The sequence below is a fragment of the Panthera uncia genome, chromosome A2, assembly GCF_023721935.1.
Source record: "Panthera uncia isolate 11264 chromosome A2, Puncia_PCG_1.0, whole genome shotgun sequence".
Classification (NCBI taxonomy): Eukaryota; Metazoa; Chordata; class Mammalia; order Carnivora; family Felidae; genus Panthera; species Panthera uncia.
In genome coordinates, this window is record NC_064816.1 from 15150136 (window position 1) to 15163205 (window position 13070).

The 13070-nt window shown below is 49.1% G+C and overlaps 1 protein-coding gene across 1 annotated transcript; it reads left to right on the plus strand.

Moving 5' to 3' along the window:
• The first annotated feature begins 5588 nt into the window (after window positions 1–5588).
• Window positions 5589–9036, plus strand: TDGF1 (teratocarcinoma-derived growth factor 1). The gene is made up of 6 exons (XM_049639426.1): window positions 5589–5623; window positions 6389–6447; window positions 6529–6666; window positions 7298–7412; window positions 7515–7624; window positions 8775–9036. Exons 1-6 carry the CDS (start codon window positions 5589–5591, stop codon window positions 8888–8890), a joined length of 573 nt encoding a protein of 190 aa, XP_049495383.1. The 3' UTR covers window positions 8891–9036.
• Window positions 9037–13070: the final 4034 nt, after the last annotated feature.

The window sequence follows — 13070 nt, forward strand, 5'->3', positions numbered from 1 at the left end:
GCCCTTTTTTCCCCCTATTATTAAAATCTTGAATTCACCATAGCCTTGTTCTACCCTGAAGGATCCAGTTCTGGACCAGCTAGTCTGCTTGGTGTCCTGTGCTGTCTTTCCGATTAAGTCCCCTTGTGGCCTTACGCTGTCAGAATTATCGTCAGTGTGTCTGTTCACATACCGTCTCCGTCTGTTCAGGCTGCTGTAATAAAGCACTGTAGACGGGGTGGCGTATACACAGCAGAAATCCATTTCTCACAGCTCTGGAAGCTGGAAGTCCAAGGTCAAGTTGCCAGCATGGTTGAGTGGTGGCCCTGTTCCAGGTGGCAGACTTCTCATTGTTGACCTTGTATCCCATACCCTTGTGAAATCTACTTATTATGTAAGTTTGCTCAGGCTGCCATAGCAAATACCACAGACTGAGTGCCTTAAACAACAGATAGGTCTTTTCTCACAGTGCTGGAGGCTAGAGGTCCAAGATCAAGGCGTCGGCAGGTCTGGTTTCTTCTGAGGCTTCTCTTCTTGGTTTGCAGATGGGCATCTTCTCCCCGGGTGCTCGCGGGACCCTCCCTCTGTGTGTGCACACACCTCTGCCCTAATCTCCTCTTCTTATAAGGACGCCCGTCATACTGGGTTAGGGCCCATTCATGTGAGATCATTTTACCTTAACCACCTCACCAAAGGCCCTGTTTCCAACACTCATTTCTGAGTTAGTACGGGTTAGGACTTCAACATATACATTTTGGGACAACTTAATTATGCTCAGAACACTTATCAAGCCCCACAGTTCATCTCTAGATTATTTTGGGTTGTCTACATGTAGAATCATGTTATTGGTGAATAATATATATAGTGTGTGTGTGTGTGTGTGTGTGTGTGTGTGTATTCTACAAGAAGAGACAGAGACTAACCAAACAGAATCAGGCAACAGAATAAGACATTAAAAAACAAGCAAACAAACAAACAGAAACCTCACAACATGTGAACAAATGATTCCTGATGAAAACAACATTGTAGAGGGGCCTCTGGGTGGCTTAGTCCGTTAAGTGTCCGACTTCAGCTCAGGTCATGATCTCACGGTCCATGGGTTCGAGCCCCACAACCGTCTCTGTGCTGTAACAGCTCAGAGCCTGGAGCCTGCTTCGGATTCTGTCTCCCTCTCTCTCCACCCCTCTCCTGCTCACGCTCTTTCTCTCTCAAAAATAAATAAAAATTTTAAAAAGAAAATGGCATTGTAGAGCGGAAATGTAAGAATGATCTTTTCAATAAGCGGTGTTGAGTCTTTGTGTAGATTCAGTGCAATGGATATTCTGCAGGAATGAATATGAGCGAAGTTCTACACCCAGCATGGACGGATCTCACCTGCATGATGTTGAGCAGAGAGAAGCAGACATACATATTCACTTATGATCACATAAAGTTCCAAACCCTGGAGAAACCAATCTGTGGGATTAGGAATGAGAAAAGTAGTCGGCTTTCGGGAACTGGGAAGTGGATTTCTGGGGTTCTAGTAATATTCTTATTATTTTTTTAAAAATTTCTTAATGTTTATTTATTTTTGAGAGAGACAGAGACAGAGTGCGAGAGGGGGAAGGGTAGACACAGAATCTGAAGCTGACTCCAGGCTCTGAGCTGTCAGCACAGAGCCCAACGCAGGGCTTGAACCTATGAACCGTGAGATCATGACCTGAGCCGAAGTCGGACGCTTATCCGACTGAGCCACCCAGGCACCCCAAGCAATAGTCTTATTCTTGACCTAGGTAGTAGTTATGTGGCACTTTGGAATCATTTATTAACCTATAACCCTTGTTTTTTTGTACATGTTGATGAATGCATGATATACTTCAATTTAAAAAAGTCTGGGGGCGCCTGGGTGGCGCAGTCGGTTAAGCGTCCGACTTCAGCCAGGTCACGATCTTGCGGTCCGTGAGTTCGAGCCCCGCGTCAGGCTCTGGGCTGATGGCTCGGAGCCTGGAGCCTGTTTCCGATTCTGTGTCTCCCTCTCTCTCTGCCCCTCCCCCGTTCATGCTCTGTCTCTCTCTGTCCCAAAAATAAATAAAAAACGTTGAAAAAAAATTTAAAAAAAAAATAAATAAATAAATAAAAAAGTCTGAAAGTGTTTGCCTTCCTTCTATATTGCTGTGTAAGAAATTCTCACAAACTTACTGGGTTAACACAACTTCCAGTGATTATGGATCACGATTACCCTAGGTCAGAAGTCCAGCCTGGCTCGGACGGTTTCCAGAGCTGGGCACGCTTCAGAGTGCCCAGGGTCATTTGCACAGGGGAAAGCTCACTTTATTCCATTTCTGATTCGGCTTGGGATTTGCATTTCGGCCTTCAACTTCCACTTGCTTTTAATCCATTTCAAAACCATTCAGAGCTGTGAAGAATGCCCGGATGCAATCAAATCCAAAATCCACTTAAGAAGCGCTTTGAAATGAGATTCTCCAGGTCTTGTGACCCCCCACCGCTCTGCTGGAGCCATGACTCGGTCGGTGTTCCCTCTCCATCAGCATTTTTTTTGGGGGGGGGGGGAACTAAAATGGCACTTGGCGTAGATTTCTGGGCTTGTCTTATGACGGAAGGAGCCGGTGATTAGGCAGCCGGAGATCTCTGTCTCCCCCACTGCGCTCAGCACACAGTAGCCGGTCAGTCAATATTTGTTGAATTTGATTGGCAGGAGAACAGTTTTGGTGGGAAAGCATTCTAAACCGTAGACATGGCTAAAAGCCTAAATCAGACTTCCGGTAAGCGCATCGAGATTATCTTGTCTTATATACAGTCAGCTGTCCCGAATAAGTTGCCCGGAATCAGCAGAGTGTGGAGAACTTGGGATTTCCTTTTCTTCCCTTCACTGTCTGGGGGAGGGGCATGCTTTGTTGGACTTCCCGGCCCGAGATGGGGCAAGCAAGTTGTCCTCCGGTGGTGCCTCTCAAAGACCTTGCCCTCGCCCCACCCCACCCCCTCCCGAAGCGACGGCTGAGACGTATTTCTGTCCCCCCCGGGGATGGGGCAGGCGGAGTGAAACTAGCCGGAGGGAAGGCAGCCCAAGGTCACGCTGCACAAGTGGCCGGGGAAGCTGCGATGCTGGGCTGACCATGTCTCTGGACCTCCTCGTCTGGGGCACAAGGCACTGGGGGACGGGTTGGTGAAAGACCTGAAAATAAGCAGCTCACAATACAGTGTGGCTAAGACGAGGTCAACTCCAGCAGCGGGGGGCCGGGTCGGGGCTCCGGCCTAACCGGAAGCCAGGGAAGGGAGGACTGTCCTCAGGAAAGGGCTTCCCGGAGCAAATGGCAAGAAAGAGGTCAGTTCAAGTTCGTTCTAAGAACTATCTGGCAGCTCGTAGAGAAAGAAACACAACATCCAATAAAACCTGGAGAGGATGTGAATGCAAACCACGAGATACTATTTTCGGACACAGAATTGGTACAAATTAAGGTGCTTTCTGCAGCCAGCTGGCGAGGACAGAGGGGAAGGGAGCCTAGGCGGGCGGGGGAGAGGAGACTGGTGCCACCTTCCTGGAAGATGATTTGAAGTGCCCACCCTTGAAGCCGGCAATTCCAGGGCCAGGCATTTCCTGGCTGGAAAAGCTTTCTCCCTATCAGCTTTCGTATCATCCGTGTGTCCCCTGGAGGGGCACCTTTCATTTTCCTTCAAGAACTTTTCCTTTTTCCCGTCGCAGTCACAGCTTGGCTAACTGTTGGGCAAAGGAGGCTTAGCTCTCAGCCTATGTCGGCTTTGGACGCGCCTTCTTCGCTAAGCTTTTGATTTGAAGGGAAAGACACGGGACTCTTCCCTTCCCTTGAACACTCAGAGGCCACGGTAGGGTTATTCACTGGCCTGAAGTCAATATTGTGTCTCAGGGAACAGGGAGGCCCGAGGAGAGGGAGAAAGACGGACGGGGGGTGAGGGGAACCACTGGCCAAAGCAATGTTGCCGAAAACCTTCAATTTGTTTAAAAAAAAAAAAAAAAAAAAGGTAGTGTCTGCAAAGCACCCTGAAGCGAAGCGTGAAAACAGGAGGTGTTGCCTGTCTGTACTTTCTTGGCTTCCTGGCAGTTCCTGGGGTTGGGTGATTAGCATTCTCCTCATCGCTGCCCTCCCCCCACATCCAGCTCCCAGAGCTTCAAGCTGAGACCCCCGTCCGCAGGGAAACTCAGCGTGTCGCCCGAAGCATTTAACAAGTCAAAAGGCCACACATCGAGCTGAAGCTCGGAGAGAACTGAATAGCCCCTCAGGTGACTGGGCTGCACCCAACCATTGCTCCGGTGGGGCCCTCCCACCCTGTAAAAAAAAATGTATGTCAAATTTAATTCCCCCAAGATGCAGGTTTGGAGCAAACCAGGGCGCCTCTCAGCACCTGGGCCATGGCCTGCGCGCACGGGGGACACCGATGCTGAAATGGCCCCGATGCTGCCCACTCCTGCCGAAGTGTGAACTCAGTGGACAGAGAAGGGTGAAAACAGAAGCACAGAAAAGCCTCCCACCTGTGTGCTCGCAACGTTAGGCAAACGGCAGGCTTGTCCTTTGGAAACGAGAATTAAAGGGTAGTTGGAAACTACCCATGACTTTGTATGTATTTAGTAACGAACGCCATCATCCGGGGCACAGAGATGTTAGGTGGGGACTCCGGCTCTGGGACGCGCCTCTCCGGCCGCAGGGTCTGGGGCTCTGAGGAGCCACCAAATTACGGCTGGTGGGGTAGGGGGTTAATTGCAGTGTCATGGGGAGCCCGGAGGAGACTCCACCCCCAATTTGAACCGCCTGGAATTTACGCTTCCCCGCAGGAGGTCGGGAGCCCCCAGGGACCCCTGGCGACCCTGAACTTCCCCTTTTGAGAGTTTCCCCGCCTTTCTCCTCCCGCTGGCGGAGACACGCCCAACCGGGCCGCCTAAGTACACCCAAGGCCAAGCACTGGGCTCAACACACCTTTTTTGGGGGAAAACAAAGATGAAAGCAAGTTTCAGGTAAAACCTAACAAATGTCAATCTCCTTGAGGGACCCATCCGAGGTGTTGAGGGTTTCCTGATTAAAGCAGTCCCTTTCCACCGCTCCTCCAATCTGGAATCCCCAACTGGACAGAATCATTGATTTGTTTTTTGTTTTTTTTTTTAAGAGTAAATCTGTTGTTTTTAAATGGCAACTAATTATAGAGACCTAAGGGCTAGTTAACCAGCTTTATAAGACCCCACCTTTTCTCTCTTTGTCCCAGGGCTTCACCGCCTCCTACCTCAGGCCCCGGGAGGTTTCCATGCTAATGGGCTTGGGTCTCCGCCTCCGAACCCACCTGAGGGCCCTCCCTGGCGCCCTGCGTGGTTGTTGAGGAAGGAGAGCCCCCAGCAAGGCTGATCCCCGGCTTAGGTCAAAGCATTCCTCAGGACCGAGCTCGGCGATGAGCCCCCAGTCTCCCCGGACATCCTGGTTCCTGCTTCTCCTAAGAACTTCTGGGCAAAGTGTAATTCTCATCTGGGATACCCTTCTTTCTAGATTCCCATTTTCGCTTCAGGAAATCCATGTTTTCCTTTAGGTGTTCTAGCAACGGCTGTGAGTTAAAGCCATGCTGACATCGTCCCCCCTAGCGTGTTAGGAGCTATGGACCGCAGAAGCATGGAGCGCCTCTCTTGCAGGTATGAACCCATCTTGAATGTGAACTTTTGACCACTAGAGCTTACCAGCTTCAGGGATAATGGTCTGCGCCTCTCTGTCATTTGACTTCATCCTGCTCGAACCTTAAAAGGGCTGCCAGCGGTGATGCTGTTTTTCCCGAGAGACCTGGAACTTCGCACTTAAGAGTTCCATCCAGCGTTGCCTGTTGGCTTTGAACTTTTTCAATGGGGGTAATGGCGCCATCTATGAAATGACTAGGGCTTTCCTCTCTTGTGTAAGAAAAGCTCGGCGTCACAACCAAATGAAAAATCTGCTTCTAAAAAGTTGAAAGGCACAGACAGATTCGATACTTGCAAAACCCTGAAGAACGATGGGGGTGGGGAAGGGATTGTCCGAACCTTAAAGTCTTCTAAGTGACTGGTTTAAATGAAATAGTTTGTGAGATGTGATTCATCAATTGGGCAGAATGTTATGGCGTCATTTGTGAAATCGAAGCCAAGAGATTTTCGCCTACTTGAAATTATGTGTACATGAGGACAGAGCCTATGAAGTCATAATACATATTGGAAAGAACTGGCTTTTAGGCGGCTTTTATTCTCATCATTCTTTCTGCTGTTTGATGAATTAGCCATTTAAAAAGAAAGGAGAGAAAAACAAAGGTGGAGTTCTACATTTTCTCCCTAGTGGTCTGTGGTCTTGTCCTCGTGTTGAGAAAGCCCAGGTGTTAACTCGAAGAGCTTGATTTGCTTTGTTTTGCTAACGGATGTTTGATTTCCTCCTCCCAGTGTGATTTTGATCGTGGCCATTTCCAAAGCGTTTGAACCGGAATTCGCCGCCGCAGCCGGTGAGGGACTTTTATTTTGATCGGTAGCAATTCTCACGTGGCCTGAAATACTGACCCCACCAAGCTAATTTTGTCCTTCAGGGTTGGGCCACCCCCGTGAACTTGCACGTCCCCCTCAGGGAGACCCCGCCTGGAGAGATAACGGCCTTCGGTCCCTGGAGGAGACCGCAATTCGCCATCGATCTTTGCAGTTGGTGCCGTCCCTAGGAATCCAGGACAGTAAGACCTACCTGCCTTAGATCTGCAGCGCGCTCTCCCCGTCCTGGTCCCCCGGGCTTCCTGTCTTTCTGATGCTCTTTCTCCTGAGTGGCCACCTGATGCTGGAGCCAGGTGGATGGTTGGACTGAACTTGGCTCTGGAGGCCAGACCAACAGTGTGCATTTCACCTCCCTGGGACGCGGTTTCCCCCTTGCTTCTCTGGGAACCACCCCTGGCCTGAGCATGAAAAAAAGCAGAGGCGCGATAGCAAAGCAACATCAAAAAAGCAGAGTCCTGGGGCGCCCGGGTGGCTCAGTCGGTTAAGCCTCTGACTTCAGCTCAGGTCATGATCTCACGGTTTGTGGGTTCGAGCCCCGCGTCGGGCTCTGTGCTGACAGCTCAGCGCCTGGAGCCTGCTTCCGGCTCTGTGTCTCCCTCTCTCTCTGCCCCTCCCCCACTTGTGCTCTGTCTCTCTGAAAAATAAATTTAAAAAAAAGAAAACAGCGGAGCCCTATTTTGTAAGCTTCACAATATTTAGACCTCTCCAAGCACTGGGAAGACCAAGCCTTCAGCACTGTATTAACCTTTGCTTTTCCAGGACCTCAGCTTTTCAGTTCCCCCACCCTCCCAGCTGCCTCTTCTTCCATTTCAGGTAAGGAGCTGAACAGAACCTGCTGTCTGAACGGGGGAACCTGCATGCTGGGGTCCTTCTGTGCCTGCCCCCCATCCTTCTATGGCCGGAACTGTGAGCACGATTCACGCAAAGAGTAAGCAAGCCATTAAGGCAGGGGCTGGGGGGGGGGGTGGATGGAGGGGGAAAGAGGTGAGGGTGAAAACCCATAGGCGTCATCTTATCTGTTCCTTTTCAGGAACTGTGAGTCTGTACCCCATGGCGCCTGGCTGCCCAGGCGATGTTCCATGTGTAAGTGCTGGCACGGCCGGCTTCACTGCTTTCCTCAGACATTTCTACCTGGGTGTGGTAAGCGGATAGCCCCCTCTTTCGTGCTTTCAAGTTAGGTGCCTGTGACCACTGGGTTAACGGGGTCTCTCTTCTTAGCTCATGGCTTGCCAGACCCTGGCAGCCAGATTGTGCTTGTGAAAGCACCGAGGACCCCAGGTGGGGTGGGCACGTGCGCGTCCTTTCTATTTATTTCATATTCGCTGCCTCAGAAATGTCGCCTTCGAGGTGGAGACAGTTATTTCAAGCCTGTTTGACATTTTATCGTATGTGGACTTCTGCGAAAAGTAAACAAGCAAACGCTTGGCCTCTTAAACACCAAGAGATGCTCTCCATTTGGGCAGGGAGATCCAGGCAAGCCCCAAGCAGACAATTCAGTGCCCACCCAACTCCACCTCACGCCCTTGAATTCCACCAGATGCTTGACCTCCCTCTCGCTCCTTGAGAAGCTCATGGATCCTCCAAGGCCCCCGCGTGGATCCCCGGGTGAATGGTCTCAACCTTGTCACCTTGCTGATTTGTATTGATTTGAGGAAAACAATAACAAGAAGGGCAGGGACCCGGGGGAGAACAAGAGTTGAGAGGGTTCTCTCCTCACCCTGACCTGAGCCAGATTTCTAGGTGCACCCAAGTTCAGAGGCCTCCCGTATTCTGACCGTGTAGATGTTAGAAACTGCAAATGGTCAAGTCCAGAAATGAAATGAAGGCAAATGCTTCACTTGAGTACAAGATGGGACCCCTGAGCCAGGCGGGGATTGTGGCTTTTCCATTTACATCCTGGCTGTCAGGCCCAGGATAGGTGTTTGGTAAGCATGGATAGGTGGAGACCATATTTTCTTCCTGGAACTCGGGACCCAAAACGTGCTGTCTCCTTAGCATCAGCGCCTAACCAAGTTCGGCTGCATCCCTGCCATTGTCACCGGCTGGGGTGCTTTTCCAGGTGTGAGGGCATGTGTCCAGGGAAAACCAAGTTAACGGGAGACCCATGTCAACCTGTGTTGAAAGATGGTTTTTCAGGGGAGTCTGAATTCCACGTAATCGGTACTGTTTGGTCCCACGAGCACCCTGTACTCACCGAATGTGGGGTCCCAACTGATTTTTGGCGGGTGTAGATGTGCCATGTGCCATGTGGAGGGATTTCCTTTAATGACCAAGTGTCCTTACCTTTCAGATGGCCACGTGATGGATGAGCACTTCCTGGTTTCCAGGACTCCAGAATTAGCACCGTCTTCGGGCATCACTTTCTCTCTAGCTGGCATCTGCCTTGCTATACAAAGTTACCGTTAACAGACACCGGCATATGGGGTATTTCCATGCAAACCCCATAACCTGTAAAGGCCGTCACCCTTTATGTCCTAACTGGAAGATGATCATTTGTTAGTTGCCTTGAAACAGCGGATGGATTTTCATCACGGTCTGTAACACTTTCTTAAAGTCCCAACTACTTTCCTCTGCCTTCTCCTCCAAAAAACTTTTGTAAAAAAAAAAAAAAAAAAAAAAAAAGTCAGCCATATCTACACTGTGACCAAGTTCTGTTTCTTGATACATGTTTCTTTACCAAGGGCTTCCTGTTTCCTTTAAACAATTGAATTCTATCTTCAGATTACTAAAAGCTACTCCTAACGTGGAACTGGGGCTAAACTGAGGAGTAGAGTTGACCAAAATCAACCAAGATCTCACCTTTAGGGGCTCCTGGGTGGTTCAGTCAGTTAAGCGTCTGACTTTGGCTCAGGTCATGATCTCACAATTCATGGGCTCAAGCCCCGCATCGGGCTCTGTCCTGACATCTCAGAGCCTGGAGCCTGCTTCCGATTCTGTGTCTCCTTCTCTCTCTGCCCCTCCCCTGCTTGCGCTCTGTCTCTCTCTCTCAAAAGTAGATAAACATTAGAAGAAGAAGAAGAAATTATGTTTTCTCCATACCTTGCAAGTATTTTAACTGTTGTAAAAAGAAAATGTCCACAATACATGTATTTCGTTGTAAACCAGGTGGTAAAACTTTGTGTTGTAAAATCCATTTTTAAAATAGATTGTGTGTGTGAGTATGCCCAGTAAAAATGGGAAATCTATGGACCAGAAGGTGACGTATGCTTATTTCTAGGCAGTGCTGACAGGTTCTTTGTGGTGGTGGGTTTTTTCCCCTCTCACCTTTGTGTTTTCCACAGCAAGGGTGTGTGCCATCTGTTTTGGGGGGGGGGGGGCGCCAAGACTAACTACATCACACTCAAGGGCTCAGACCCAGTGTTGTCTCTGGCTTTGGTGTGTGTGCTGTGCTGTGAAGGACAACATTTGCTTCCATTATTCAGGTACCACTTGGTCCCCAACTCCTTCTCCACCTTAGTGCTCTTGCAGATACAAAATCCTAAAGGGGTGGGATTTTTTTTTTTTTTGCAGTGTCCAATGGCTAGAAGATGATGTGGGGTCAGCAGGAAGCAGTGAGGGGCACCCCAGAGACCTCAGCATGGGGGTGGGCTGCCCGGTGTGGAAGGGTATTCTAGCCCCGCACTGGCTACGGGACCCAGTGTCCCAGTCTGTGCACCTGGGCTAGTCCCTACACCAGTGTTAGAATTAAGTAAGCTAAAGCAGAGTACTAGTACAGAAATTCTCAACAAACGTCACAATTCTTCGCTTTGTGCCTGTTTGTTTACTAGAGCGTTTTTGCCCAGAAATGGAAATTAAAAAAAAAAAAAAAAGGCAACTTCAGAATATTGAAAAAGCCTTCCCATTTGCATGCAAATAACCTGTAACCACACGCCCGGTGAGGCTGGGACAGTGTTTTCCAAACTTGGGTATCCCATGCCACCTCGATTTGAGCCACATCATCTGTTTATAATTTTTTTATGATTTTTGATAATTTTTTTATACATATATTTTTTAAATATACATAATATAAAAGTTAGCATCTCAACCGTTATTAACTACAAAGTTCAGTGGTACTTTTCAGTACTTTCACATTGCTAGGCAACCGTTCCCACTGATGGGGTTTGGGGTGATGGTGGGGTCCGGAGCCGATGGCCGAAAAGAATTTTTGAAGACGTCTTTGGTGCAAAAAGGTGGTTTTATTAAAGCACGGGGACAGGACCCGTGGGCAGGAAGAGCTGCATTGGGGTTGTGAGGGAGAAATGATCACATACCCTAAGTTGGGAGGGGGGTTAGGGGTAGAGTCAGTCTCTAAGGTATTTGGGAAGCAAGGTTTCCAGAACCTTGAGGCTAGGTGTTGTTAGGAATATGCCATTTATTACCATTTAGTAAAACCTCAGTCATGAGACCCTTCAGATGTATATCAGGAACCATATGTTTGGGGTATGATTGCCAGCATATGTCTTGGGGGAGTTGAGATAAAGGAAGTTTCCAAAGAAATTTTTATATGTTAAAGTAGACTTACAAGATCTTGGGGGGGGGGGGGGGGGGGGGGGTCAGGATAACGTGAAGCCAAGATTCCCTTTTGCCCCTAGCGAAGTGTCACCATCGAGGCAGGTGAGCTCCTAGAGGGAGGTCACTTTCATTGGGAGGGAATTTCATTTTTCGTTTGCCTTAGTTTCCCACATCACCATGGCAAGCCCTTAAACCCCTTTCCTTTGTTCTTGGGTAGCCAGGAGTGTCCGAGGAAAATGACACACATTCCCCCTGGAGGGAATTGTGAGGTCTTAAATGATTTACACAAGTCTTGAAATTCAAAAGCAGTAATAATGAATCATAACGTTCCCCTGTACGCCATCTAAAATCATGAACCAGATGTACATTTTTGGGGAATGGTTCCCCAGGGGATACAAAGGACTAGATTCTACCTTCAAAAAGCTTATAGGGTTTTCAAAGCAAAGTGCCCATGTGATGAGGGCAGTTCCAGACCAGGCGCCCAGACTCTGGGGGAATCAGTGTCATTTATGGTCCTGAGGAGAGAATCCAGGCTTTTGTGGCCATCAGCCCCTTGTGCTGTTGATTCCACTTCCCCCAGGATTCGGATTGGTCCTGGGAGAACTTTAAGAAAAGGATTATCGGACCAGACTGCTATCTCCAAGCTCGGGTGCACAGCTGGCTAAGGCAGCCCTCTGCTTCCTCCTCCATGTGCTTGCCCTGGGCCAGCACAGCTGCTGCTTTATGTGGCTCACCTGGTGGAGGGGCTTGGCCCTCGTCCCTGAAGTCTGTGTCCCTGACCTCCATGCCCTTCTCACCTGTGGCTGCAGTATTTGCCACTGACCATCTGGTTGGGCAAGGAAGACCAAGATATGCCCCCGTGAGTCACCTGGGCTTTGGATCCCCCACAGCAACCAATTGTTAGGTGTTCTGTCCTGAGGAGGAAGCATCTCCTTGTTCTAGGTGGTTCCCTTTGAAAACAATTCCCAGCAAGACACAGCTATGAGCCGGCACTCCTTTCTCATTCATCCCCCAGGGAATCCTGCCTCCCCACTCCCCACCGCCTTCTCCAGAAGCACTCACTCAACACTGAGTGGGTCTAGCTGCTTCAGTAACTGTAAATAATTGACGCTCCCCTACTTAATTTTTAAAAGTATTTATTTATTTTTTGAGAGAGAGAGAGACAGACAGACAGAGTGTGAGCAGAGGAAGAGCAGAGACAAAGATACAGAATCTGAAGCAGGCTCCAGCCTCTATGCTGTCAGCACGGAGCCTGACGCGGGGCTCGAACCCACGAACCATGAGATCATGACTTGAGCCGAAGTCGGACGCTTAACCAATGGAGCCACCCAGGTGCCCCAACTCTCCCCTATTTATAACTCCAGTAGTCCATAATTATTTATCTTTCTGACTCATTATTTTATGGAACCAGGTACATATCATTTCACCTCAGGACTTCGCTGGCGATGTTCAGCAAACAATCATTCAACAATAGATGGTTAATTTCCTTACCCCTTTTCACAGCTTAGACATTCATCGGGGAGCATGAGCTACTCCCAATTATTAGCCAGTATCCTCCTCTAGGGATCCCTCTCTCCCCGCAACAAAGTCCTAAAACAACCAAAAACAAAACAAGTAAAAAGGGGGATGGGAAATTCAGGGAGTCTGACCACTCCACACTTTTCCTGTAAGAAGAACCCCCCATCCTGAATGCCCCCACGGCAAGGGTGCCTGTTCTCCTTCCTCTCCTCACTAGGCTATAAAAGGGACAGCAGGAACACAGCCTCTCGGGGCCAGAGGTGGGGGGAAGGGGGGGGCCTCCAGCTGTCTTCAAACAGTTAGAACGAAAGTACATGAGACCTCATGTGGGCTTGGAGGTGCTTGTTTGTTTGTTTGTTTGTTTATTTTGAGAGACAGAGAGTGTAAGTCGGGGAGGGGCAGAGACAGAATGGGACAGAGGATCCAAAGCAGGCTCTGGTCTCAAACTCAGAAACTGGGAGATCATGACCTGAGCCGGGGTCAGACGCTTAAGGGACTGAGCCACCCAGGTGTTGCTTTTTTTTTTTTTTTTTTTTTTAAGGCTTCGCTTAAAAAAATTTCCAAAACTAACAGAATC